The sequence below is a fragment of the Hypomesus nipponensis genome, chromosome 8, assembly GCF_054491055.1.
Source record: "Hypomesus nipponensis isolate SF chromosome 8, ASM5449105v1, whole genome shotgun sequence".
Lineage (NCBI taxonomy): Eukaryota > Metazoa > Chordata > Actinopteri > Osmeriformes > Osmeridae > Hypomesus > Hypomesus nipponensis.
Genome location: NC_140368.1, coordinates 2,861,910 through 2,889,784, shown reverse-complemented (window position 1 = coordinate 2,889,784; position 27,875 = coordinate 2,861,910). Strand labels below are relative to the sequence as shown.

Here is a 27,875-nt window from a genome sequence, read left to right as displayed (position 1 = left end):
GACACAAATGAACAGTCGTGCCCTTACTCACTGGACCTCTCTCCTCACTTCCACTATTATCGATGTGATATCATCCATTAGCAAGGTGGAGGATTCCAGGTCAGTGCTGGGGGGTCGGGGGTCAGGGGAGTTCTGGCGTCAGGCATGGTGTGTTGACACTAATCTGCAAGGGTCTGTTCAGTCTCAACTCGCCTGCAGAACTCTTATGTTCACCCTGAAGGGAGAAGACGTTGACAGACTTTCAGATTTTGCGTTGACACAAACCCTACATCATAAATAACAATGAATGCATTTCTACACACTTTGGTTTTGTAAGGATGAAATATGACACGGGTGAAAAATACGAAAAATAGTTGATAGGAACCGCTACGTTTCCCTACACTGCCGATCTGCCTGATTGACATGAGCTCACAGGAGACCTTGACGAGAGCACTGCATCACAGGCAGTCTGGTTCAGTGTTTGTTTTTTTGCAAAATGAGCAAACTTGTGTTCTGTGTGTCCCGCAGGTGTCCTCCATGCAGATGTGTGACGTGGTGAATGAGATTGAGCAGGAGAAAGAGCACTGCGAGAACAGAACCGCAGGGAATGTCACGGCAGGTCAGTTCTTCCACCCACAATGCATTGCTTTCCTCTCTCATGGTATTTATTCATAGAAGGCAATTTACAGAAAAATAGGTGTGAAAACCAAGATGATGCTGTATGAAGACCCCAACAGTGTTATGACCCAAACGCACCCATCTGAAATTGCATCCCTGTTCCGCGTCACTGTTATTGAACATGGACACCTCAGTTGTTTTATTCTGGTGCTTTCAAGCCCAGTTCTGAATGTAAACAAACAAGCCCCTGTTGAGCATATTAGTCTCATCGCTCGGAAGCGATTGTTCTGGGAGTTAACGTATTTTAGAAATCTCTTCTTATTTATATTTTTCCTCTGTGGCACGTTTGGTCTGTGATCATACATGAGCTTTTCTGTTTCAATTCAGTGAAGTGTGAAATGGGTTGTCCTTGTTCGACCGTCCTGTCACACTGAACCAATGGAAGAAAAGGTAGGCTGGTTCTTTCAAGTCTGTTAGGACTGTCAGAGCGAAACTTACACCAATTATAAAACTCTCAGTGAACAGTTTACTCGCACGTTTGTAGTGAGGGCCATCCATTTCAATTCCTTATGTTGTCCCTTTCATGCAACCCAATGCTATCTATAACGCGCCAGTGATTTTCCCAGGGAACGTATTTGTTGTCATGTATATCAACAAAAACTCTCTCATTAAAAAAATCTAGAAAGTTAAAGATTACAAAAAGTGCAGAAAATACGTACGCTGTATAAAACATCCATACAATAAAAGTGATTCATTTGGCTCCTGCTGTACATCCCTTTGTAAACATGTATTTAGTTTGAGACCTTTTGTAGTCGTGTGTGTCATGCTCTGAAAGAAACATTAGCATTCTAAATGACATAGAACGTCAGACGTGTACAATGCTAACAGCTTCCCACGGTATATGGTCAGTTCTCTGAAGTCATAAACATTAGGAAGATTTCATCTGATGTGCAGCTGACATCCACAGAAATCTTTGAGCTTTGTGAAAAACATACTCTATTACATGGCTCCATGACTATGTAAATCCAATTACAAGATATATGACCTTTCCAGTCTACCAATTTTCCTGTCGAGGAAGTAGATAAAGTTGCAGATTTATCTAAATAACGGTGATTAAGGAGATAAGGATTGTGTGGCTATTGACACAGTACAGGTTTCTATGGTCCTCTAGAAAAACCTGAAATCCACAGGAGCATTTTAGTCTTTGTTTTAGTAAATAATTTGTTGTTGAAAATAACAACTTTCTGTGTTGTTTATAGCATTTTGCTTACAGTGGTGGCATCCTTTTTAATGTCTGCTAAATGACTAAATGTAATGCAAATGTCGCACTTTCAATGTAGCCTATTATGTCTTGAAGTGGAAAAATTATTTCACAGGCTGTGCGTTTTAATGTGTGAGGAAAGATAACAGCGAAGTCTTGCAAGATATTGGTTTGATGTTGAGTAAATCATTTGTAGGGGGAGTGGGGGGTTTTGGGGATGGTTGCTGAGGTCTATTCCATTCTTTACTGCTCCAAGACCACATTTCCATATGTCAGACTTGCATATATCGGCGTTAATCATAATGTATGGTAGACTGGGCTATCTCAGCTATGAAGAGGATTCTTAGCTCTGAATTAATGTTGACAAGTTTTCAGTGACCTCCCAAGTTCAGGAGATCAGGAGACTTACTTATTTAAAATTTGAGGAGTTTTTCTACATGTTTACTGTTACTTGTTTTGCTTGTTTATTTATTTGTTGAAAATGTTAAAGCAGGCCAAGTCATTTAGTCAACATTTCCATCTTGAAATACCTTAAATAAACTTGTCTCAAGTAAACTGTTTAACATTCTCCCTTTGGCACCATTGACATTAGCATTTTAATTGATACGACCTAGTTGGCCAAAAGCTGTATTCCTGACAAACAGAAACATGCACTCTGGTATTAGGAAGCAGATTTATAGCGTTGGTTTAGGTGTGTTAATATACTATGCTGTACACCTTCATAGCTTAATAACATTCTGACTTAATAACATTCAGACTTATGACTTTGTGTCAGAAGCATAAGTGGGACAGATATTATTTTACAGGTAATGTGTTTCTGAAAGAGGTAAGGTGCTCTACTTAAAAGGATCATTCAACTTAACATTTATTGACACATACTCCATACCTAGGAAACTCACCCATGATTGCATCTGGAAGAAATGTTTATACCTCCAAATAGACATCTAAACAGGCAGTACTTCAGTACTTGTTGGAGCTGGTGTTAAATGATATCGGTAGAAGATGTCTGTGTGTGCTGGTCATGACATGAATATGCTCTGGCTGATTGATGATAATTTGTAAAACAGGATGTTGATCTTGATGTTAAGTGTAAACCTGTGAATCTTGGTATTTCCAATGAGTTGAACAAAAATAACAACAACTTGTTATACCTCTTATGGCAGCAAGCAAAACAGTCATGTTCAAATATTTTACTATTTGAACTTCCCTTTATTGATGTCTGTATTGGTCTTTTGTCTTTGCAGGTTGTCAAGGGATGTGGGACTCGATCGCCTGTTGGCCATCGGCCAAGTTTGGAGAGGTGGTCACAATATTCTGCCCTACTTACTTCAGTTACTTTAGTGATCAGCATAAAGGTAAAGGTAAATGTTTTGTTCAACACTTGACACAGTCCATTAACCCTTAAAGTAGGTTAAGGTAGGCTAACTTTAAGTAGCTTTGTGGCAAAAGAAGTATGTAAACGTGATGCAAGTTGTTGTATTGGCCTCTCAAAGATAGACAAGTAACGAATCGACACAGCTTCAAAAATACGTCTAGGCTGAAGTGATTTTAAACGTTGTCACCTTGAGTATTTACAGCTCTCAACATTGAAAAACAGAGAACTGTTTCACAAAAGAAAAACTGTGTAATCTTTCATAAAACAATCATAGACAACGGCTGCAGGCATCTGAGGTCCTGTAGTGATCACAGTTTTGGTAGCAGTATTTTGCCTTTGAGTTATTTTATGGTCCCTTCAGGACAGAAGACAACAGAACAGACTTCCATCAAAACTGTAGCTGGTTGGTATTATTATCACTGAGTGAAAAGAGAGAGTGAAAAGATTGATGAAAATGTTTACACAGATAGTGTTTTTTAGTTGAAATATACCAGCAATATACACTCTAAACTGTTCAAAGGTGGGGGTTAGGGAACATTCTGATGGAGTAAAAGACAGATAAATGTAGATATTATGTCATATGAATATATAAGATACTTACCCCTATGTCATTCTGTTGGTAGCATAACAGATGGATTAGCAATCTGAGATTCCTGGTTTAGGAACAGCACTTTCAGTGAATTATTGAAAGATGAGCTTATTGTATATCCTCTTGTGATTACTCATACCAGCCCTGCTTTGCATAAATAATCTGGTCTCAATGCTGATGTATTTATGTATAACTTGGCATCAAAGACAAATTGTCATGTTGTGAGTCCAGAGAAAAAAAGAAAAAAAAAAGAAATCTGTTTCAAGGATCATGTCCGTTAAATGTCTTGTTTTGGCAGAATATGTGCCATAAATCAAATTAAAGGTGTTGCATTTCACAGCCACAGGATTTATTTTGTGAATAACATGCTTAAACACTGTACCTAGAAAATGAAGTAACTATAACTATCTGAAACTGTTTTCATCCATTTCACTGTTTGGATGTTTTCAAGGTAGTTTGTTGAAAATATATTTTAAATGGATAACACAAAATCCAAGAAACATTAAGCCAAGGAAGTACACAATGTGGCCCCAATAATGAGGTGTGCGTATGCTAAGATGCGTATGCTAAGATGCGTATGCTAAGATGCGTATGCTAAGCTGCGTATGCTAAGATGCGTATGCTAAGATGCGTATGCTAAGATGCGTATGCTAAGCTACGTATGCTAAACTGCATGCTAACACACAAACTCTACCTCAGAGGAGGTGTCCAGATGGTACTCCTAGCCATTATCACATCCCAGTTAAACGGTGTGTTTGGTTCACAAGAAAGCATCAAGAGGGCCCGGAATGCATTCCAAACCCCTTATGATGCTGTGTTGAGACAAAGTGTCAGGTCTAAAAGCTAAAATAGGACTCTGCATGTTTTAAGGGTTTAAATGATGCTTTCACGGGAGTGGGCGGTCTAAAAGCTGCCAGAGGCTGAGGTAGGCTCTCACGATATGTGGACCAGAGCATCGATGAGTTAAAACATTCCTCTAAAACTAAAAACCTGCAGTTTGTTGTCTCATACTGAAATGAATAGATGGTATTCCATGTCTGTTTGTAGTCGATCACTGTTGGTTAAATTGTTTTTCCCTGATGGATTTATATATTTATTAGAATGAAGATACATTTTTGGAGCAAAGAAAGTAATCAGAAACCTCAATCGTGGATATTTGCAGCAAAAGACTTGCAATTAGCTTTTCACTCTTTCGCATATGCTCTTGATTGGAAATTGAATGAGAATCGTGTCGCTTGAGATTGAAATTTATTTCCCACATGAATCCGCATTCAAACACGCAGAAACCCCCTGCAGTAAAAAGTGAGAGAGGAAATAGAAAAGTGAGAAATTACTGCCACAATCAGTGTAAGATAAACATCCATTGATGCACCCAAATCATATTGTGTGTAAGCTGTGTTTTTATCTGTAGTCTGTGAAACATGACACACCTTCGACTTGCTTTTAGTCTCCTTTTATGAGACGATGGCTCAGCAAAGTATTCTGATCTCCATCGTAGATCATAAGCAATTACATGTCAATCTTTTACATCTCACACGAGTTAGAGGCTTCAAGCTTTGCTATATCGAATCATTTGCATTGACAGTCATGGGATGCCCTGTAATGTAACCAGCTGTCTGTCTCATTCCTCTTTCCATCACTGACCAGGAGAGAGAAGGTGGTACCCTCCACCTCTGCACTGGAACTTCGCAGTGCAAGTGCCTGTCGGAGTGTTCCGCAGTCGTGACAGATGACAGGTCAACTCCTGCTTCAGTTGTTCTCTGTGGGATTCTGTCTCTCCTGAGACAGTCTTTCCACAGATCCTGGCAGCGAACCCGTTTATCAGCAAGACTGATACTCCAGTCTCGGGGATTCGCCCCCTCAGGCACGCAGTTCTGGCAGTGTATTATTGACAGACACACACTCGATACTGTGATGGTAGGTGGGAAAATCTCACACTTAGATGTTGAAATGAAATGGTTGTTTTTCAGTGATCAATCAGAAGGACTGTTTAACTGTTTTAAGGTATTTGGCTGCAGAGCACTATCTGGTAGATAGAGTTATGCCTAAGTGATTCCTCAGAGCTTGACTGATTCAGACAGACATCAGAATCGCTCTGAATGCAGTGGTGCAGAGTATTGTTCCTAGTGTAATTGGTAAACTCAACAAAATGTCCGCCACTTGTCCGTTGACAGTGGTATGGGAACTATGGGATTTCGGTCCCAGTTAAGTTTTCTGTCCTTTTAGAGGTCTGAACAAATCCAGGGTTGAAGAAATCCAATAGGATATGTCCCTGTCTTAACCGTCCTGGGTTTAAACGGAATAACTTTTGTATTTGCCGTTTAAAACGACAGCAAACATGTACAAAAGGACAATGCCAGCCACAGCTAGGGATAAGTTTAGCCTGGCCCCCCAACCTGCTTCCACACACATCAGCCAGTTTGACGCCCCCCTCCCCCCTCCTCCTCCCCCCCTCTCCTTGGGGGGGAGTCGGACAGGACACTGCAGACTGCTCAGGCTCAGGAGCCGTGTTCCATACCACTGGAGCGCCAGTCCACACACGGCCACGCTCAGACCCCACACACACACACACACACATTTTTGCCACTTGAAGGGAAGTATTTTTTCCTGTGTGCGACAACAGACTACCATCTCGCTGACCCAAAACTTTCTTGTTTTTACCTCATTAATAGTTAAGATAGTATAAACTGTATTGGAATGATCATTCATCACATTTTCTGGCAAGTTACACCAATGATTGTGTGAAAATTAAATAATAATAATAATGGGAAGTGAAAACGCATATTTAGCTGTTATGTGTCTGACCTCATCTTAGATATGGATCTTCCTGAGCAAGAAAATAAATCACAATATTCCTTGACTGGTATTTACCCAGATGTCCCTCAGATTCTCTTGATAGATTACCTTGTTCCACCAGTGGTCCTCCAGACATTTTGAATCTAAATAATGAGCCACACTGCTTCCTTGGAGATCAGTAAGCTTTCGTACATATGCCATTTCCATATAATGTATATAGGTGAGCTGCCAGGTTCAAGAATGTAGGTGATTCACCGCAAGTTGAGAGAGGAGGAATAGAGGATGAGTCACAGGTTGTCACCGGTCATTTAAACCAAGGAGACATGCAGGATTCTAGTGGAACATGGTTTACCTTTCTTTCATCAGTGCCTACTGTAGTGTAGCCCCAGAAGAACAAGAACACCATGTCAACCAAAGAGCGTCTGCTAAATGACTAAATGTAAATTTGGTTGGCTGAGGGACAGTTCTGTGGGCGTATGTGAAGCCCTCTGTAACATGTCTTGTAAAAAGGGATATACAAATAAATGTACCTTTTATTTTATTTGAAGATAACCAAACTTTGGCCTCTTTGCATCTGACTCTCTACCCTTATACTGGGCTGTGTGTATCCTACTGTGCATGTCAAGTTAGAAGGTTATATTTCTGTCTGTTTGTTTATATAAAAAATTGGGAGAATGTTCTAAGTATGGGCTTATTGAAGTCAGCCTACGCTCCCGGCTCTGCTAATGCTCTGGTGTGCTACGCAACCGGAGGCCTTGACAACAGGCACCTATAGATTTATTATAGATTTTTCAGTAACTGCAACAGCTGCATGAGAATGGACAGATTATGCTATTAAGATTGATAACGGGCTGTTGAATGTTTAGGATTAGTAAGGCGCTATGCTCCAAATGGTCTCTGTGGCATTTTGACAGCTAGTTTGGCCCAGAAAAATGGCTTTGGAGGCTGCAGTTATTGAGGAGGAATAGGTGTGTGCTTCTGCATAAAAATGTGGAAGTATATGAGTTAGTTCTAAGGCCGGAGACAAAGAGGCTCCTGTTGGTCTAAAAGCAAACACTGTCATAAGCAAATCTAAGAGGCAGTAAGCAAATATGGTGCACAGGTCTGTCAGATCCTACAGGCTTATCTCTTTAGTAATGTTTACCATCTAATGTTTACCAAACAATAATTATTTAATTATTAACTATAAACAATTGTTGAAGCATCAGGGGATTTGACTTCCTGAATTGAACTCTTGGTTTAGTTCTTACTAATGCCTTGTTTTGCTAAGGCCTATTTTCAGCAACAGTCCATGGTGGATACTAGTACCTACTGTCCAGAGCACTTGTAATGTCTGACATCTTTTTCAGGGTGATGATATTGCCGTAGGATATACAGAGAGTAAATTGGATTTTTGGGGTGTTGACAGACTCCAAATACCCTCAGATGGCCTAAATGACTCTTCTGTCAGCGCCCTTTCAACCAGTTCAGTTTATCGGTTTATTAGTTGTCATTGATGGATCTCTAAGCCTTCTTTGGTTGGTTTTGATGGCAATTTATTTGTCAGATTCAATTAAATCTTTGTCGTTCTTTTGCGGCAAAAACAAGATAGGGGTGTATTTGTGTGTCTGTTTGTTTGTGTGTGATTGCATGCATCCTCAGAAACTGTTACTTGTTTAAATTAGATGTATTTTGGTGAAGCCACCTGGAACATATTGACAGGAACCATGTTCTCTAAATTTACCACAGGAAACAACACCAGGTGAACATTGATTAATTTGACACTCCAGTTTTAGCGCCAAGTTTTAGTCCCAATAAACAAGTTGATTTAACGTTGCTTTTCTTCAACCAATGTTGCCTGTGGTGTCCATCATGAAGGTGATCTATCACACTGAAGTGGGAACCCAGGGAATTACTGTGCTAACTGATTTGGTCTCACTTTTTTCTGGTTTTCTCATGTTGCCGTCAGTTGTACTATGTATGCATAGATCGATCTTGTTTTATTCATTCATCATTTAACTGTCAGGGTACAGAGTCTATATTCAGCCCAGCAGTCAGCGTTTCATTAGTGTCCAGAGGCATGTGGTGGAAGACTAGGGATGGGTGGTTTGCTGGGGACAAGAGACATGCAACACTGTGCCTGGAGAGTCATTTTGCATCAAGGGACTGTGCTAAATAGCTAAATTGATTGCAGATTCTCTACAGTTCATTTGAAGAAACAAATCGCTTGCTAACCACACTTGAGATGTAATTAAACATTTGTATTAAAAAACTATATAAAAATATTTCCCATTTGGTTGGTTTCAACCCAAGTTTTTAAAAGTCGCCCATATTAGAGTGATTTATTCAAGGCAGCAAAGTATCCAATCCTGACAATCGCTCTTTGTTTCTTCATGCTTTGCTTCACCCATCCCGTTTTAAGTGAACTCGCATTATAATTGATGTCTTCCGTCTCCTCCATACAGCACTGCATGTGCCGAAGAGCCTGATTTTGCGTCCGCGTGATACATGAGGACAGGGGAACGGCTTAGAGTTCTGTGACTAGAGGACAGAACAGAGAATCTCCCCATCTGTAATTGGCCCTGGAACTTTCTCATGTTTAGCAATGAGCCTCTAGCAGAGAACTTTTATCCTGAGACACACTTACACTTGTCTTCTGTTTTCGTCCACAGTGTTGGAGCCAGAAGACTTTACTGAAATAGATTTCGCTTTATTTTTAAGTTAATCTAAATTGTGGTCTGTGAGTAGCCATACAGTAATAGAGGTTTTACAGACTTACCTCTTCCAATAACTTTAAATTCACAAATTTGTATTTTTTTCACAACAATTGCAAATAAAAGACGCATGTTTTTCTTTAACTAAATGCATGTCCTTTATGTCTCCATCTGTGATCTATAAAAGGCACCGACCAGATGGTTAGTATTGAATTGTAAATATTCTTACCATCTCTTAGTTCAGGGCTAAAAGTGTTGCCAGGGTTTGTCCTTGATTGATGCTTTGTACAGTGGCCTTCAGTCTAAAGCTTTACGAGGGATTGTGAGTGCCTCTTCATTGCTGAGTTCCATCCAGGCACCTGTTTAGACAGAGAGAAATGCACCTAAACAACACGCCTAACAAAAGCGCCTCTGATGCGTTTGATATAAAAACTCTCCCTTTTAATTAGCCTCACTGTGACATGGGTTCCTCAGAGATGCCAACCTCCTTCTTCCTGCGACACACAGCGGCCTTCAATCACAGGCGACATGGCAGCATGACTCACAGACGACTCCTGACGCAGGTCGTGGCCATGCTGATGGCACTCGCTTTCATATGCTACACTGGGGTTATGCGAATTCAAGAGAATAGATAAGCCTCATTGAATCAACAGCGTTACCTGTGATTGATTTTATTGCTGGACGTTGAGAGTCTATACAAGTCTATAATGGCACGATTGATTGAGAGTCATCATTGCGGAGAGTCATCATCACGTATAGTTATAGGAAGATACTTATTGTAAGTACAGGAACATTCTCCCTGAGGTAAGTAGGGTGGAGTGCCTTGCCCAAGGACACAACGTCATTTGACACGGCCAGGAATCAAACTGGCAACCTTCTGATTAATAGCCCGATTCTGTAACCGCTCAGTATACTTAGATACAAACCTTAGCTGGGGTGACAATCTGACTGTTGGAGGTCTGAATGGAGACGGGGTTTTGGCCTGGGCTGAAGAGAGGAGTGTGTGAAAGGCAGCTCTGGCCCTCAACGTTCCTCCCTCTGTCCTCCCCAGTGAATCTGTCTAAGACCTGCACCACAGACGGCTGGACAGAGATGCACCCCATCGACATTGCTCTGAACTGCGGGTACAACATGAACAACACGGGCGATGACGTGAGTACGCTGCCTCCACTGCCTCCACTGCCTCCACTGCCTTCATTTTACACAGACTGACTCAGGGTACTGATACACACGTTCTCTTCAAGAAACAAGTACAACAGGGGACCATTTCCTTAGTGAAATGAGATAGCTGTATGCAAAGACAGAAGGTATCTCTGTTTCTCAGTGGGTGATTTCAATGGGAGTGGGTAAGTCCAATGTGAGTAAAAATGACCTTGAATATGGTTGCCTTTTTCCTCTGTTCTCAGCCATTTACATCCAAACACTTCCTCTTGTTTCAGATACCATTATTGACTTAATGATTCAACTGTGCAGGTCACAGGGCTGAATGTAATGTTTCTATTAACTTTTCATGTGTGGCATTTAGAAAATTGCTTCCAAAGCCAGTGCAGAAGGTAATTGGCTGAACACGAATTTTGTATATTGTAACAATTTTTGCAAATAGAATGACTAAAACTGAAATTATTTCAAGACTGATGGTATGAACCTCTTTGCAGATGTCAACATGAATTTGAACCAGAGGCGAAAGTACTGAATATTTACACAGAAGGAATTCACTTTGTTTCAGCTAGGTGATTAAGTGCTGATGAAATATTCATGGCTTCAACATGGGCATCAAAAAGCCTCTAAATGACCTGAGATGCCAAGCCTACCAGCCTGTCAGCACACATTTGTTGACTAAAGCAAATCCCTTCTGATTCAGATGGACAAGACAGGGTCTCCTTTTCATCATTCTCCGTTGCCATCGCTCTGTGGGTCTTTGACGATAAAGTTCCTTTTTTTCGGGGACCTGTCCCAATGCATTAATGCATGCTTGTTGTTTTGTGTGTATATGTTTGAAAGGCTTTGCATGCTGGCTTTGCATACTGTATGAGGCAGCTAATCTGAGGGGTGGTTTACAACACGGCTAGCTAGCTGAAGATTGAAAGAGCTCTACGGGGTGGTAAGAGCTTTCTGAGTTGGGCACTCTCATCCCCAAAGTCATCCACAACACCTCATTAGTATGCCTGCTGGCAGGGTCCAGAGGGATCTTCCTGGACTTTTAAAAGGAATTTGATGTCAAACTCTCCCTCCCAGTCTGTGCAACACCACCTCAAGTTGAAGACATGGCACTGCTCTTCCTCTTGATCCAAGCGTCTGAAACGTGGTGGAAGTAAAACAGGTCAGTCTGGTGAGTGGAGAGAGAGAGAGAGAGAGACAGACATAGAGAGAGAGACATAGAGAGAGAGAGACATAGAGAGACATAGAGAGTAAGAGAGAGAGAGAGAGAGAGAGAGAGAGAGAGAGAGAGAGAGAGAGAAACTTGAAACAAGAAGTAGGACTAGATAATAGATCACAGCAAGAGGAACGATGAAAAGAAAGTCAGAGAGCTTGTGTTTATAGTGTATCCAGAAAAGAACACATTAATAAGAAACTTCAACTGATGAAGCAGGTGGATGAACACAAAGTCAGTTCTTGTGTTATACTTGGTCCTGATGGTCCTAGTCTAAGCACAGAACATGGGGAACACACATTGGGGAAATAAAGGAATACCTACAAGATAATGCAATACAATAATCCATATCAAAGAATAATGGTAATGTAAAAATAACAAAGGGAATTCAAATGTGGTGTATTAATCAGGTAATAGAAGGTGAGACTTGAACTACCCATAAGGATTAACGTTACCCAACGTTAAAGCATTTTATTCCTCCCAAATGTCCGAAGGCATAGATGGTGATAAACTAAGGAGGTTCCGTAGGGAAAAAACTACGTTAGTTAAAGTGAATGGGTTGACAGGTTCTGAGCTGTGGGAGAAGGCTGGTGGTTTGAAGGCCAGCGATGAAAACTGCCTGAAGGCGTTCAGCCTTGCAGAAATGGAAGAACTTTGAGAAAGAACTATTGTTCAGCTGTACGTTCATGGTAAATCCTTTGAAGGTCAATAAACGCAAAGATCGACCCTGTTGTGATTCACGTACATGCACTCCTCTGATCCGTCGAGAGTGAAACAGTGAATCGTGCTGCTGTGGTCTGATACCATTCCCGTTCAGTATGCTTGTGTCCCTCTGTGGCCCTGAAAGAAATCCAGCTTCAAAACAATACTGGAGACAGATACATGCATATCCCCAATCTTCTTCTGAACGACCTTGTTTTGACCTCCTCCTCTCAGTCTTTTTGCTTTGAGACAAAGATCAATACCATCTAATTAGGGGGTGTGACCTATAACAATTGATCAGCACTTGTGTTAAAACAGGCTTCCAAAAAATCATGATTTCTTTTTAGTTTCTTTTGTTTTTTGTTTGTTTGAAGGCACACTTAATGTAACATGTTTATTTCAGGTTATATCATACAAATATTAATCCAATTCACAAAGCCAATGTTATTTCTATATTTAAAATCCTTGAGTGGTTCATAAAATGTTACGGTAGTGGGATAATCTATTGCTGTTGTTTTTTTCCGCAGGGAAAATTCTTCTCGCAAGTGAAGATTGGTTATACTATTGGCCACAGTGTTTCTTTAATGTCCCTCATCACAGCTATCATCATACTGTGTATATTCAGGTAAGTCTGTCACACCTCCTAGTGCCAGGACACCCATTGGAAAATAACACGATTATTTTCTTTATAAACGTATGTTAAAAAGATCCAGCTTTCAGTTACCAGCAAAGCCATCGTTCAGAAAAACACCAGTGATCTTATTTAGTCCCTGCTAAAACCTTAATGAATAGCCCAGAGCTGGCTGGAGCACCTCTCCCCTCTCTGTCCTTTACGCTTCATTGATGCTGCACTTCAAACAGGATTTGTTTTACTGAATTAATCTGATTGAACAACTCATTTAACGGCTGCCTCAGCATGTAATGGAGACAGCTGTAGACAACCTAGGGTGTGCCTGGAGAGAGCGTTCTCAGCCCGACCTGTTGTTCTAATAGCACCACCTCCAGAATGGTCCTCTTCAAAGAAGAAGCTAGTTGATATGAGGAGAAAAGCTTACTTACAGACATGACGTGTCCCCAGATATTGGAATAGGGATAGTTCGCTTGTAAAGCATTTGACTGAAGTTCCTCCTGTGTGTCCCGATTGCAGGGGTGGACAACCCTGGTCCTCGAGGGCAGCTGTCCTTCATGTTTTAGATGTTTTCCCTGCTCCAGTATACCTGATTCTAAGTTGTGCTGGAACAGGGAAACATCTAAAACATGCAGGACAGCGGCTCTCGAGGACCAGGGTTGTCCACCCCTGCCCTATTGGATAAGTCTGTGTTATAATACATCACATTATGGTAGTGTGTGTGACTGTGAGTTAGACATGTATTTATTTTTGACTTTATTATTCTTGACTGGGTCATCTGAAGTGGCCATGTTCTTATTTAAATGTTTAATATTAGTCTTTCAGTACCAACGATATGCACTTCCTTTTTTTTAAAGAGGGCTCTTTAAATAGAGGGCTCTTTAAAATCATTCAGATGGTTTCATATATATATATATTTCTTTTTTCTTGTCCTGGAGGTCTGACTAAATGACCAGATATTGCACTCGCTTGACACCTACATGATTTATTGAAGACTACATGTAATAATTACATTCTAATATCAAGGATGACTGCTTTGGAAGAGGCCCCCTGAAAATTGACTCAGGTGGTTCACACCAAATAGAAATGAACTGCCACCCTATGCGGCACTAAGTAATAATTCACTATAGACCAGACCTGTCCTGTCTTCATAGTTTAAACTGTAATTTATAATGCGCTTAATATGTTAATATTTGACTGTAAAATGTTCCAAACTCTTTTATAAACCCTTTAGGAAAAGTAAATGGAACTGCAGTTTAAATATTTAATCAAAGATGTTTCATGGTTTGACTTTTACAATCCTTAAAGGTCTTTGAAGGTCTTTAAATGTGTTTATACATGCTAAAATGCCACAGCCAATTGAGTCCATTTGGTCCTTACATTTATAGTCATGGTTATGTCCTCACTGTATGTCGTGTGAGTCAGCAAGAAATCTTATTTGAGGGTTTGTGGTGTCAGGTTTCCTTCCCTTTGTTGAGACATTCAAGCCCTGCTTCAGCCAGGACATACTATGGACAACCAGGAGCACAGGGGAAACTGTAAAGTTATTAGCACACACCAAGCATTGTTTATAAAACACTTTACCATAGAGGCTCTGGAAGGTTTAGAAGAAGGAGAATAGAAGGGGGAAGAGTCTCAGCTGCTCTTGAAGGGGGTGGAGTCTTGCTTGCTTTAAAGGGGGTGGAGTCTTGCTTGCTCTTAAAGGGGGTGGAGTCTCACCTGCTGTTAAGGGGGGAGGAGTCTCCGCTGCTCTTAAAGGGGGTGGAGTCTCGCCTGCTCTTAAAGGGGGTGGAGTCTCACCTGCTCTTAAAGGGGGAGGAGTCTCCGCTGCTCTTAAAGGGGGTGGAGTCTCACCTGCTCTTAAAGGGGGAGGAGTCTCCGCTGCTCTTAAAGGGGGTGGAGTCTCACCTGCTCTTAAAGGGGGAGGAGTCTCGCCTGCTCTTAAGGGATGACACAGGTGATGAGTCAAAGTAGGTTTCAGCTTTCAGTAAGACAACCTTTACAACAGAAGCAAAACTTATTGAGTCGAACACCATCCACACTGATATTTTTCTGCCATACAGTGGATTAACTAAACATTCAGCCTTTTGATACTCTTTCATGGTCTGTCATGTGCTGTCTATGTAGTTTTTTTTTGCTGGAGGTTTTGTGTATTTAAATGAACAAAAACGTAAGCAACAGGCTGTCCAGGACAGAATGGTGTCAGAGTGACATCGGTCCCAGACAGCCATTATGCAATGCCCACTTTAGAGTCCCATACTTAAAATAGATGGATGCTTTAACTAAACCTGGGGAAGTTTTTCACACTAAGTGATATGGGGAAAAAAAAGATCTGAAGGTCTAAAAGTTTGAAAGAGTGTTGACTTAATAGGACAAAGTAGTTTACCCTTGGCTGCCTATATCGCTGTCGCTGATGTCAGGCACAGTAATCACTTATGGTTGAGCAAAGGCCACATAATCAGTCCTGACTGACAGCCAGGCTTGTACATCCTGCTCTGCCCATAAAACAAGTGTTCAAACAACTCAAGCATCAAACTGTGCGTTTACACCCCTCGTTTGCGAAACACACACCCATGCACATACCCATACGCACACACACACACATTTACACACACTGAGTAAACATGTGGCGCTCTATAAAGCTGAACACTTCAGAAAGCTGGAGGCCTCTTGAATACACAGGATGAGGATGTTGGTAATGGAACGTATGATGTAACCTGACCTGAAACTTGTGTATATATATGTAGAAGCCAGGCTGCCTTATCACTGAAGTAACGACTACATACTGTATACTGTACAAAGCACTAAGCGTTTAACAGTCTTAAGAAAATCCAGTCAGGATGTTAAAAACATGTCCAAAAAAATGAAATTTCACTCCACGTTGGAATATTTTGAATAGTTTTAGATTAGCCTTGTTGAAATTCTTGGCCTTATTGCAATTTTTCTGTGGGGTGTGAGAATCCTCGGGGCTCCTTATCCATCTATAATGGGACAAAGGGAGCAAAGAGTTCAATAAGGCCTCAGTTCACGCTGCGATTAGTGTCCACTTAGTGCTCATTAATTCCAAGGGCAGAGGATGATTAGTGTGAAAATCCTTTCATCAAGCAGTGTTGTGTAAACATAATCTATGTGGTGTTTTTGTGTGTGTGCGTGTCTCCCAGGAAACTCCACTGCACCAGGAACTATATCCACATGCATCTTTTCGTGTCGTTCATCCTGAAAGCCATCGCTGTTTTCATCAAGGACGTCGTCCTCTACGAAGTCGGAGAGGTCGACAACTGTTCCCCTGGATCCGTAAGTGTGTGCGTTTGTTGATTCATGAGTCTGTGTTTTGGGATTCTGAAGTGTGTGTGTCCGCCTGTCTTTTTGGACGTGGAGAGGGTGAAAAGGTTACCCAGTTGGAGGATGAGTTTGATGTAGAGTTTTATCACAAGAGCGTAGCAGTGCACAACAAGGCCCCAGTCCTCCACTTAACACACACACAGGGTCGTCTGAGTAACTACCCTCATTAAGAGTGCTTAATCAGATCCTTGGAAGTCCTGTATAAAACCTCTTGTTCTGGCACCTTCCAGTCGCTTTTGTGTTTCCCCAGCACTCTCGTATCAGACAGGATTCCAATTTTGTATGTTGTATTTTGGGTAGTAAGATAGGTTTGCAGTATTTGCTGGTCTCTGGTCACTGTCTAATTATTTGTGCCAGGCTTTTTTGAAACACTCACAATCTGGTGAAACTAACCTGAAGTAATTATTCTTAGACTAGTATGAAATATTGGTTCTGCTAACTTCTAGGTCACTTTATTGTATGTTACATTTAAAGGCTAAGGTCACTACGGAACACAGCAGAACAAAATGTAGATAAACACACTCCCTCTCCACTTACAGCTCTTTCAACATCCCTGCAGTGTTCAAACACTCCATCACTGACACATTAATACATATCCAGTTCAGAAGGTTGAAGGTCAGAATTGGGGCTGTAAGGAGAATGTTGATGTTTTTGTGAGTGGCCGTGCCAACAGAGGTATCCTGAGTTCATCTGCACTTAGTATTTTGTACTGTGTGTGTGTTTGTATGTCTGGTGTGTGGTTGTGTCTGTATGGTGTGTTTGTGTGTGTCTGTATGGTGTGTTTGTGTGTGTCTATGTGGTGTGTTTGTGTGTGTCTGTATGGTGTGTTTGTTTGTGTCTGTATGGTGTGTGTGTGTTCCTGTGTTTGCTGAGAAGAGGCAGCTGTTAATGCAGCTGTCAGAAACACATATGGCTCATGTACAGCCAAAGTGGGTTGCATGTGTTTGTGTGTACGTGAAGTCTGCACCATTACTAACCCTGATTCTGAACCCCCTCCAAAAACCTTGAATCGATTTATTTGACAGCGGCGATGGCTTCAAGGATTTTTGTGTCAGGTAAAGCTCCGGCTAGCAATTTATGATGATTTTTACGGATTGGAACTGAAAGAATATCCAGTCTGACCATCCAGGCGTATTTTAGTCCCTCATATGGCAGAGCAGAAATCGATTTCTCCACTAAAATCTCTAAAACCTCAACGTTTGTTGAGCGTCATGCTGTATTGCACATGAATCTCACAGGGTTTGTTTTAAAGGGTGGATTGGAAGAATACTTGGTGTAAATTGTCAATCTTAACTGTAAGTCCGTGTAGTCTAACGATAGAGCTGTGAGACCCGAGGACATGAAATGTCTGACTTTAGCGGATATTTAACTCTTTTGGAATTGTTTGACCTTACTAGTGGCAGGGTGATGAGATGGTGAGGACATAATACTCATTCAGAAAATGTTTTTTTAAGAGAAAAGAGGAGAACCTTCCTTACAGACTTTGCTGTGCTTTTAATATTGGATGTGAAATCTTTCAAGTCCATCAATGATTCAGCGCTCGAAGCCGAGGGGAGACAGGGGTGGATGGCATTTCCACCGTAATGTCACGTCTTCAGTGGCACTGTTTTGTTTGATAGTGGTGGTGGGGTCTGCTCCTGTCTGAGTGACTGGAACTGAGTCTTTGAAAATGTTACTTGGTTGTAGTCCTTCCTTACATCACCATCTCTTCCTCTTCTCTTCTCCTCTGCTGCTTCTCCTGTCATCACCTTGTACTCCTGTTACTCCCTCTCTCTCCACCTCTCCCTCTCTCTCTCCACCTCTCCCTCTCTCTCCACCTCTCCTTCTCTCCCCACATCTCCCTCTCTCCCCACCTCTCCCTCTCTCTCCACCTCTCCCTCTCTCTCCACCTCTCCCTCTCTCTCCACCTCTCCCTCTCTCCATTTTTCCACTTTTTTTTTTACAAAGGGTTTGTTCCCACTCACTCTCGGTCCCTTTCATGCTCTGCATTCCCTTTATCCTTTTATGCCGTGTCTGCCTTTCTTCCCGCCTTTCTTTCTTGCTCTTTCACTCTTTCACTCCCTTACTCCCTCACTCACTCACTCACGCTCTCTCTCTCCATCTCTCTCTGTTCATCCTCATCATCTTCATGGCTCGCTCGTCCCTGGTTCGTGGAGCAGAGCAGCTGAGCAGCATATTCCCCGACTGCTGCTGCTGCCTGAGAGTTCATCATCACAGCCTGGGAGGTATTGGAGGCAAACGGAAGCCGCGCATCGAGCTATTTATAATCTGTGAGACTGTCCACGACAGCCCAGGAGCGTGCCCCTCAGCGTCCCATGCTCTGTGAATACGAGTTTGATCTGTTTTATCTTTCTAGGAAAGAACTATACGAGAAATAAACAGGCCGCTGTCCATTATCCCATGTCCGTGGCAGCAGGTTAGAGGGCTACAGCAGCATCTTCACTGTTTCCTCTGTGGGAGCACAGCAAGTTTATTTGGATGAAATGCATAAACAGGGAGTGAATTAAATGGATAAAAAGAAGTACTGGAGTGTTCTCAACCAAGCCACCCAGAACTGACATGATCATGTTATCCTGCATGGCTGTCTCCACCCCCCCTCCCCCCTCCTCCACATGACGGAGACGCTGACAGAGCCCTCTCTGTGCTGTTACTCAACATCACAGTCACTTGTCATACGCAGATTCACTGAAGTGTTTAATGTTTGTGATATGGTCTTGCACTACCAGCCTTTGCTGTCATGTCTCTGTCTATTGGAGGGTCTGTTTACGCATGGCCTTGAACATTTATCCATGACATTCAACATAAAAAGAATGCATTTGCCTCAAATATGAAATCCTCATCATCTAGGAAAGCTAAATATGTTTGAAAATGATGTTGGCAATTATGAAGCTATTACTTGCAGACAGTTCACATAATTGCTTTTTGACCATGTAAAATTGAGTGCTCTCTTATCAGCTAATAATATTGTAATTAATGCTGACTCACATTGGGATAAGACAAGGCAGAGACATTATTAAAACCTCTACACAAAACCCCGCTGAGCCTTGTCACCAAACCAAAGAAATGCCCTTGCTCATTTTTCCTGGGTGATGTGTAACGTGTGTTTATTTCACTCTGTATTTGTCTGGACTATAACAAATAATTGCAACCGTCTTTAAACCGTTATTTGTGCAATTAACAACTTCAACCTTCCTTTCACAAGCCTCAAATGGGAGTGACTATGACAGAGATATGCAATGTTTGAACATAATACAACCGGGACACATTGTGGTAGCTACTCTTCAGAATCCGTTGTGACATATCCATTTTCCTGTACACCCAGAGGACATTTTGTTTTTGTGTCCTATTTTGTCAGATGGGCTGCAAGGCAGTGATAGTCTTCTTCCAGTACTGCATCATGGCCAGCTTTTTCTGGCTCCTGGTTGAGGGCCTTTATCTCCACGCCCTATTGGCTGTGTCTTTCTTCTCAGAGAGGAAGTACTTTTGGTGCTACATTCTGATTGGCTGGGGTGAGTACTGACAGAAACATAATGGTCTGTGGCAGGTGTTCTGTGTTTTTATGAACCTCTATATTTTTTTCCCCTTGTCTGCAGGAGGACCAATGCTTTTTATCACGGCTTGGAGCTTTGCCAAAGCTTACTATAATGATGTCGGGTAAGGAAAAACCCTTCTATGAGTACAGCAGACTTTGCAAGTCTAATGCATTCTAATCGTGATTGATTCTCCTTGGCAGGTGCTGGGATATCATTGAGAATACTGATATGTTCTGGTGGATCATTAAAACGCCCATACTGGCATCAATTCTGGTAAGTTTCAGGCTCTAGAATCAGCAAAGTCTGATTCAAATGTCATGACTTCAGTATTTTGATAGGCAGTGATAGATCGAGTGTGATTTAAAATTGAAATTTCCCAAAAGGAAAGCAGAGCTCACTACAATCTATCTGTCAAAATGATTTTTTTTCTCTAGGTAGTTGGCCGTCAGGTCAGACAGCCAATCACAGCCAAGTGTCAGTTATCTTCACTTGGTGGGTGATTGAACTCTGTGTTACCCTGGAACCTGCTGTAGGTTACAGCGACCTCCATCCAAGTGCACCCACACACAAGAGCTCTTCCTAATGTTAGTGTTTGATCAAAGTAAGCATGGATGATACCTATGTATTATAATCTACGCTGTCGATTCTACAGTTATGACTCATAACTTGTCAGGTTCATCACTGGCTGACTATTTATTCTTTTCTTCTAGTTTTCATAGGATAGTTGAAGCTTTTAAACATTGAAATCAGTTTGATTATAACACAGAGATTAAAATGTTTTCTTAAAAATAGATCTTTGTGCACCTTGGTGTATGTTTTAGATTAAAACCCCAGGAGATCGTGGGAGGTTGTGGTTTTCTGTGAAGCACCTTTTTGTTGTCGTGCAGACAGTCGCCTCTCTCTCTCCCTCCCACATGTGAGCAAGATGAATTTTGCTCTCTGTGGCGCAGATCAGGCACAAAATATCAATAAAGTCGAAGGTGTGACGAACACTTTCCACTCAGGCTTACACATCCGCGGCCTCTTATATTCAGACACAGTGACTGAGAAAGTCACCAAGCGATATGCGTTGGCAGATGTGACAGAGAGAGAGGGAGAGAGGACAAAGAAGGAGGTGTTGGAGTATGAAACAAGAATGAAAACAACAGACCTCAGGCGTTGAAGATGAAGGTTTCCCAAGCCTGCACCTACTGTGAATGAACTATCTTCTTAAGCTTGGCACTTGTATATTTCTAATAAAGGTTGGTAGCATTTCTCTGAAGTCGTTGTTTAGCAACGACCTATCAGAGAAAAAGTGTCGTCCATCATTCCATTATTGATGTGTGCTGTTATTTCCTTGGCGCCGACAGGGCTGCAAAATGTCGACAAAGCACTGCAGTTTCCTTTCAGTGTTGTTACATCCCTGCTTGCTGGCTGCTGCCTTTGGGTTAACTACAGAGCTTAGAGATGAGCTGGGATTTACCAAGTCCCAGGTTCTCTGTTGGGCCTGGCTAAGGGGGTGTTGAAGAGCTGTTGAAGCAGCCACACAGCTGTGCGGCAGTAGAATTAACAAGTATAAACTAAATGTATGAACTCATATTGGTCATGCAGGTAGTTCTACTACAGTAATTCAGGCTAGTTCAGTATCAAATTTAACAATTTGTCAATTCATATGACTTAAATAATGAAAATATTATCTTCCTTGTTATCTATCCCAACAACATGCTAAATGAATAGTGTCACAAATATGTGATCGTTCAAAAATGGGTCCCACAGCGTAACTTCCCAAATATGTGATTTCGAACTGTTTCAATTGAATATTTTCAGATAGACAAAAACTATGCGAGAAATGCTTTAATATGGCTTCAAAACGTAATAATGAGAAGGCTAACAAGTAACACTAGCTGCCATGGTACTGTAGTAGCATTGCTACGAATTTCATGCAAGGTAACTTAGCCCGGAAGCTAACTAAAATTAACAAGCTGCCGTTTCGGAAGAATTACGTTGGAAATGTTTAGAACTCACTCAGCTACTGTAAAGGCGAACACTGGCTCTTCTGCCCACAGATGAACTTTATTCTCTTCATCTGTATCATCCGGATACTTCGCCAGAAGATTAACTGCCCAGACATCGGAAGGAACGAATCTAACCAATACTCGTGAGTACACGCCTGGCATCAGAAACTGAGCCGGAAGATTGTTCTTGCCTTGGTGCCTTTCATTTCTGTTCGGTTTTTTGTTTTTGCTTCTGGGTTTTTTCTGCTCTCAGCATACTGTTGAAGCTAAATGATTGTCAGTCCAATCCCTCTCTCCCTCTCTAGCATAGCAGGCGGAGTCTGAGCAACAGATGGACCTCTGGGGCACCATTTAAACCAAATCTTACATTACTTGGAATTTTCTATACCCTGTTAGATGTGCCAACCTCTAACCACACTCGAGGGTGGGCTTTTATGCTCAGAGCAAATACGGCTGCAGTGACAGAACCTTTCAGGCCGCGGATAGGCAACTCGCTACGCTAAATCACATTGCAGAGAAACCTCGGCAGTGACTGACTTTATATTAGGCTTTAATTTTGTGGTCTGCATCTGTAAGTGACTTCTTATAATGGAGGTGATAGTAAAATAGTCATACTGGTTCAGCATCAAGTTTTTGATTTGTTTTCTGTCATACGCTTTTGATGGTTTGACTTTACCTGGAAAACCCTTCCTTTGCTTTGGTCTTGGAAGGTTGGATGTAATGTTAAGTGCAGAGAAAGAGCCTTGTCCGAATTTACTGATCTTTTTTTTTGTCATTCCCTTGCACAGGCGGTTGGCTAAATCAACTCTTCTGTTGATTCCCCTATTTGGGATCAATTTTATCGTGTTTGCCTTCATCCCAGAGCAGGTGAAGACTGAGCTGCGCCTGGTGTTTGACCTGATACTAGGATCCTTCCAGGTACTGTGAGTGAGAGATGAGTTTCTTCAGTGTCAAAGTATTCAACACAACGTTTTGAAGTTGAATGAAACGTTTCCTCCACTACTTGTGTTTTATTAGTAGTATTTTTTTCAAGTTTACCTAGTGTTTTTTTTCTTCATCAAATGCAGTCATTTATCCTGGTGGAAGTGTATTAACTGAAATAAATTACTTTGTTCATGTGTTGATCAATTTGTTTAGACAAGTTGTAAGAGGGTTAGTTCCTGGTTGATATCTCCAGTTTTCTGCTCATTGTCAGCAGCAGTGCTGTTGGAGGGTTTCTATATATCACTACTCTAATCGCCGTGGCAGGGCCTCCCGGGACATTTGCCTGGCTAATATAGCCCCTGTGTTACTGTTTTAGACCCTGATGTTATTTCGGTCCATCGCGTAATGAGAAATGATTGGGGAATCAGCCAGACTGGCCCACTGGCTTAGCTGCCAACAACACAGAGCTTGGGAAACCAGTCTCCTCCAGCCCATTGTTCCCATCATCCTTCCTCCCAATATTACTAATTAGTCAAGTGCAATTTTCTTCTTGCAGAGGTATAACGCCAAAAACCCTAATGCCAATCTCTCTCCATCTGTCTCCAGGGCTGCGTGGTGGCCGTGTTGTACTGCTTCCTTAACGGAGAGGTAGGCCCCCGTCAGCGCTACATCAGCACTGCCCCCAACACTGTGTCTGGAAACACATGGTCCCTTTACCTCCCTCATCAGGGAGACGATGCAGGGCACGCTGGTGTCCATCACTCTGGGTGACAGGGCCCTGCGGTTTGTCTCTGACCACCCCCTGGCAGAGTCCCAGACACACACACACACACATACACTGCTAATATTGCACGAGGGGAGGAGGTCTTAATGGAATGAGTCATCGACGTGAATGCCCGTCCTCCTCACCCCTTCAATGGTCGTCCCTCACCACCATACTTACATTTACATTTATTCATTTAGCAGACGCTTTTATCCACAGCGACTTCCAAGAGAGAGCCTTACAAAAGAGCATAGGTCACTGATCATAACAACGAGATTGCAAACATTGCAAGTAGCCAAAACATGAAGCATACATTGTGAAAAAGCTAAATACCCCCTTACTTCCCCCTCACACCCTGCAGGAGGAGAGTAAAAAGCTCTTCCTCCTTGTCCATCTTTTACTCCGATATTCCTACGGAGTCTGCCTGTGGGGATGTGAGTTATGTGCCCAGCACTGGCCCAGATTAAATCACAGAGATGCCATGCTTAGTTGTTGTGTGTGCTTGGCTGAATATTAATGTGCAGTTGTTAGTCTAGATTCCTTTATATGGCCAATGATTTGTTTTGGGCTTGTTTCAAAGGTACAAGGTCACCCGTTTGACCTGAAAAGATTCTAAGAATTGATGTAACCATAGCTCAAGTTAATATGCGTATGCAGTATGGTATTGACAGGGTCAATGATGTACAGATGTCAGTCAATGTTTGGGTGATGTGTAGGTTACCTTGAAATCATGGCTCCTTCCTCATGACTCAATTCCAAGGACATATAAGGTCTAACACGTGTTCTAGGGCTTGAAAAGAGTGCGCTTGTACAGTATGTCTGTACTATTTAATATTTCTACGTCTACAGGTGAATAAACCGTGAAAACCGTGTGTAGAGTTGCAGCGAAAGTTTATGTCAGTTCGAGAGTTCTTTCCTGTTCGGCTTACACAACTTGAGTATACTAAATCAACTTTAAACCAAGCTTGATCTGATCCCAGCATCTCCATGCTGCCTGACCTTTAATAGATGCCTACACTGTACACGAGTGCTTGAATGTCTTTGCAAATAGGATTTGAAACATGACTGCCTCAACAGACAACATTCTTGATGATGATGATGATGATGATGATGATGATGATGCAGAGAGTCTTTTTTCCGTGTCCCAGGTTCAGGCTGAGATCAAGAGGAAGTGGAGAAGATGGCACCTGCAGAGATACATGAGCTCCTCGGACACCAAGTACCAGCATCCTTCCATGGGCAGCAACGGCACCAATTTCAGCACCCAGATCTCCATGCTGACGCGATCCAGTCCCAAAACACAGCACGCCTCGTCGTACTGCCAGGACGAGTCCTCCATCATCTGAACGCACATGCAGGCCGCGCGCACACAGACATGCTGACGAGCACGCGCGCATATATACCGTCTCTCTCTTTCTCTCTCCATCTCACGTTCACTCTCTCGCTCTGTCTCCTCACACACACACACACACACACACACACACACACACACACGAATGACAGAAAGAATGTGAAAGCAATAGTTCCCTGTTAAAGAGAGCTAAGAGATACTATTCCAGACTAAACCAATGAGTATCTTCTCTCTGTGTCTTGCTGGTTGGTTACTTGACTGTGCAGGCAGGGTAACATCTTAGGAACCCTTCTTGTCGGAGTACCAAGAATGTGGTATTTTATACCAAGAAAACACGGGACTAGAACGCTCTCACTTTTGTCTCCCTGAGCCCGTGGCTGGAGGCCACTAGAAGGACCTCTGAAATTCACAAGAGCAGAGGACAAAGCCAGCACAATCCAGGACAAGGACATGACCTTATATCTGGTTTATGTCTGGAAGGATATTAATCTGTGAAATATGTAAATGATCTGCTCTTATTAGCTAGCCCTATTATGAAGTGTGTTCTGTTAAGGCATCTTATCTATTATGGTCCCTCTCCCTCTGCTTTCCCTTAACGGATCATTCCTAGGTCAACTATCTGGCTGTGTGTTATGTTCCCTACTTGTGTGACAGTGTGTTTCCTAGCTCTCAACACTCCAGTGATGATGGCCCCAAATCTGTCATAAGATGTCTTAAGGGCGACAGTGATGTGTGACAGCACAAAGTGGGATCAAATATTGTTCAAGTTGTGGCACATAGCTGTGAAATCTGATTTGTCTCAAGGACGTTGTTTTTGAAACCATGTGGTTGGAGTCAATAAGAGATTGATTTAAGAACTAGTAAATGGCATTTTTTTGTATTGAACCCCAGAACACAGTCTCTTTAGCTCACACAAAACTAAGACACAAAGCGCTGAGAATCTTCAACCACTGTCCAGAAATCAATAATCTTTTTTTATTCCCTCAGTCAAGTTCGGGTACAGCGCAGCAGACAAAAATATTTGTAATAAACTGTTTAGTGTCATTTTCATTGTAAGTCATAGATTGGAACAAGATTATGTTAAAGATATGCTTTGCCATAAGTAATTGAGTAAGAACAAAACGATAATTGATTGTAAAAGATCCGAGGTTCTTAAAAAAAAAAACTTGAGACAGAACATGTGTCTGCCTGTGACCCCAGCAGTATTTTTATCAATGTTTATAGAGACGAGTCTTTAGACCAGCCAGTGTGACTGAGTCAAAATGATTGGTTTAAAGTTCAAATGCCCTTTTCTGCACTACTTATTCTTGTACAAGACCATTGCCTTTGCCTTTCACTTCTCTCCCCCTGTCTCTTCTACTGTGATTGTACATCTGTGTCACTTTGCATCATTTCTGGCTCTCTGGACCCTACATGACTGTCTTGCTAATGAGTGCCTGCTATCTGTGGGTGTGACAAGCGCTATAAGAATGTCTTACATTGATTGGATTTTGTACAGGAAGTGTACAGTACAAAACACTGTTCGAAAGCAGTGTTTGTGGTTTCACAAGGTGCATCAATCTGGGTAATTTTAGCTACAAGCAAAAGGATTCACTTTTTCTATCACTGGATTTCACTAGTCTTCAATAACACTTCACAACCATCACAGCATTGACAGGATTTCCTGATACACTGGTAGATGCTCGATGCTATTTTGACACTGGACATTTCCCCCAACCAACAGTAGCAGATTCTCTCGTCGCATAGGACAACTTTACATGCTGTACGGGCTTCCATTGACATGAGTTGCTGCATGTTGTCGTCTGACGTGGACGCGACTGACACGTCCTTGCTAAGCAGAATGCCCACATGGGGCTACATGGTTTACTGAAGCCATCACTTCCTTAATGAGGAGTCAGACTTGCTCTGTTAGTAGAGTTGTGTCTTTGCTAAAGCGCTGTGGCAGTATGTCTATTTCTGCTGAGGATAAGGGTTGGCTTTTTAACCTGCCGAGTCAGGAGAGACAATGGGAGTTACGTAAAGGGCGGAGAAGCGACAAAGTGTTTAACTGTCCTGTCATGGTGATGTTCTTGTTGTGCTTTCCAGCTCACATGGTTAGACTTGTAGCTATTCCTCCCTTTTGTGCCTCAAAGGAGGTCAAGTCCTACCCTGTGTGTAAGCCTCAGAGGTTGGATGTGCTAGATCCACCAGGATACTCAGAGCAGGTGTGTTTCTACCGATTCAGAAACTCGGAGATGTGATATTTTCCGAAGTGGATGTTGTACCTTTTTAGGATATTGATGATAAAATTCACAGTTTGGTGGCTGGTTTCTCTTTTATGTTATGTGTCAGCCAAAGTACCTCTGGAGTCATGATGAAGAATGTACCTTGTTTTTCAATGTTCAAACTAAAATGATGTTTTATCTCTGTTTATTAAACAATGTATGGATTGTGGTGATGTCCTATAGGATGGTTATTGTGGAATATATAAAATGATACTGTAAGTAATTCAATACAATATTTAGTTATCAATAAATGTAAATGTGTAGTAAGATGTACAGAGTACAATATTAAATAGATGTATTCTCACATGTGATATGTTGATTTGTTACAATTTGTTGTGTAGGAACTGGATGTTGTAATTTAATATATTTATACGTATGTCTATGTATATAAAGGACTCTGGGTAATATATACTCAGCTCAAAGCATGCAGCAACAGTAAAATGATGTGTTATGTACTTTACATGCCATGCAGATGTTTCTCACTGAATAGAAGTGTACCAGAAGTGGTAATTGTAATTTAATGTAATGCTCATGCCCACATACAAAACAAGCCAATATTTTTATATCATGTATTTTCTCCTTTCATTTGAATGTACAAAATATGTAAATACTTTGTTATATTGTTATAATTCACAGTTCAAACCAATACAAATAAACAGTTTAAGAACCACATTGAATTAGTTGGATAATGG

At 41.7% G+C, this 27,875-nt stretch overlaps 1 protein-coding gene across 2 annotated transcripts; it reads left to right on the top strand.

The window, feature by feature from the left end:
- Window positions 1-27,820, top strand: vipr1b (vasoactive intestinal peptide receptor 1b). 2 transcript variants are annotated; one of them, XM_084703176.1, is made up of 12 exons: window positions 1-598; window positions 3,103-3,213; window positions 10,363-10,463; window positions 12,912-13,009; window positions 16,174-16,306; window positions 19,710-19,863; window positions 19,948-20,008; window positions 20,088-20,160; window positions 21,933-22,024; window positions 22,670-22,799; window positions 23,412-23,453; window positions 24,717-27,820. In XM_084703176.1, exons 1-12 carry the CDS (start codon window positions 403-405, stop codon window positions 24,912-24,914), a joined length of 1,389 nt encoding a protein of 462 aa, XP_084559302.1. In that variant the 5' UTR covers window positions 1-402; the 3' UTR covers window positions 24,915-27,820. The 2 variants fall into 2 exon arrangements, with proteins under 2 accessions (XP_084559302.1, XP_084559301.1); XM_084703175.1 differs by having other exon boundaries at window positions 3,103-3,219.
- Window positions 27,821-27,875: the final 55 nt, after the last annotated feature.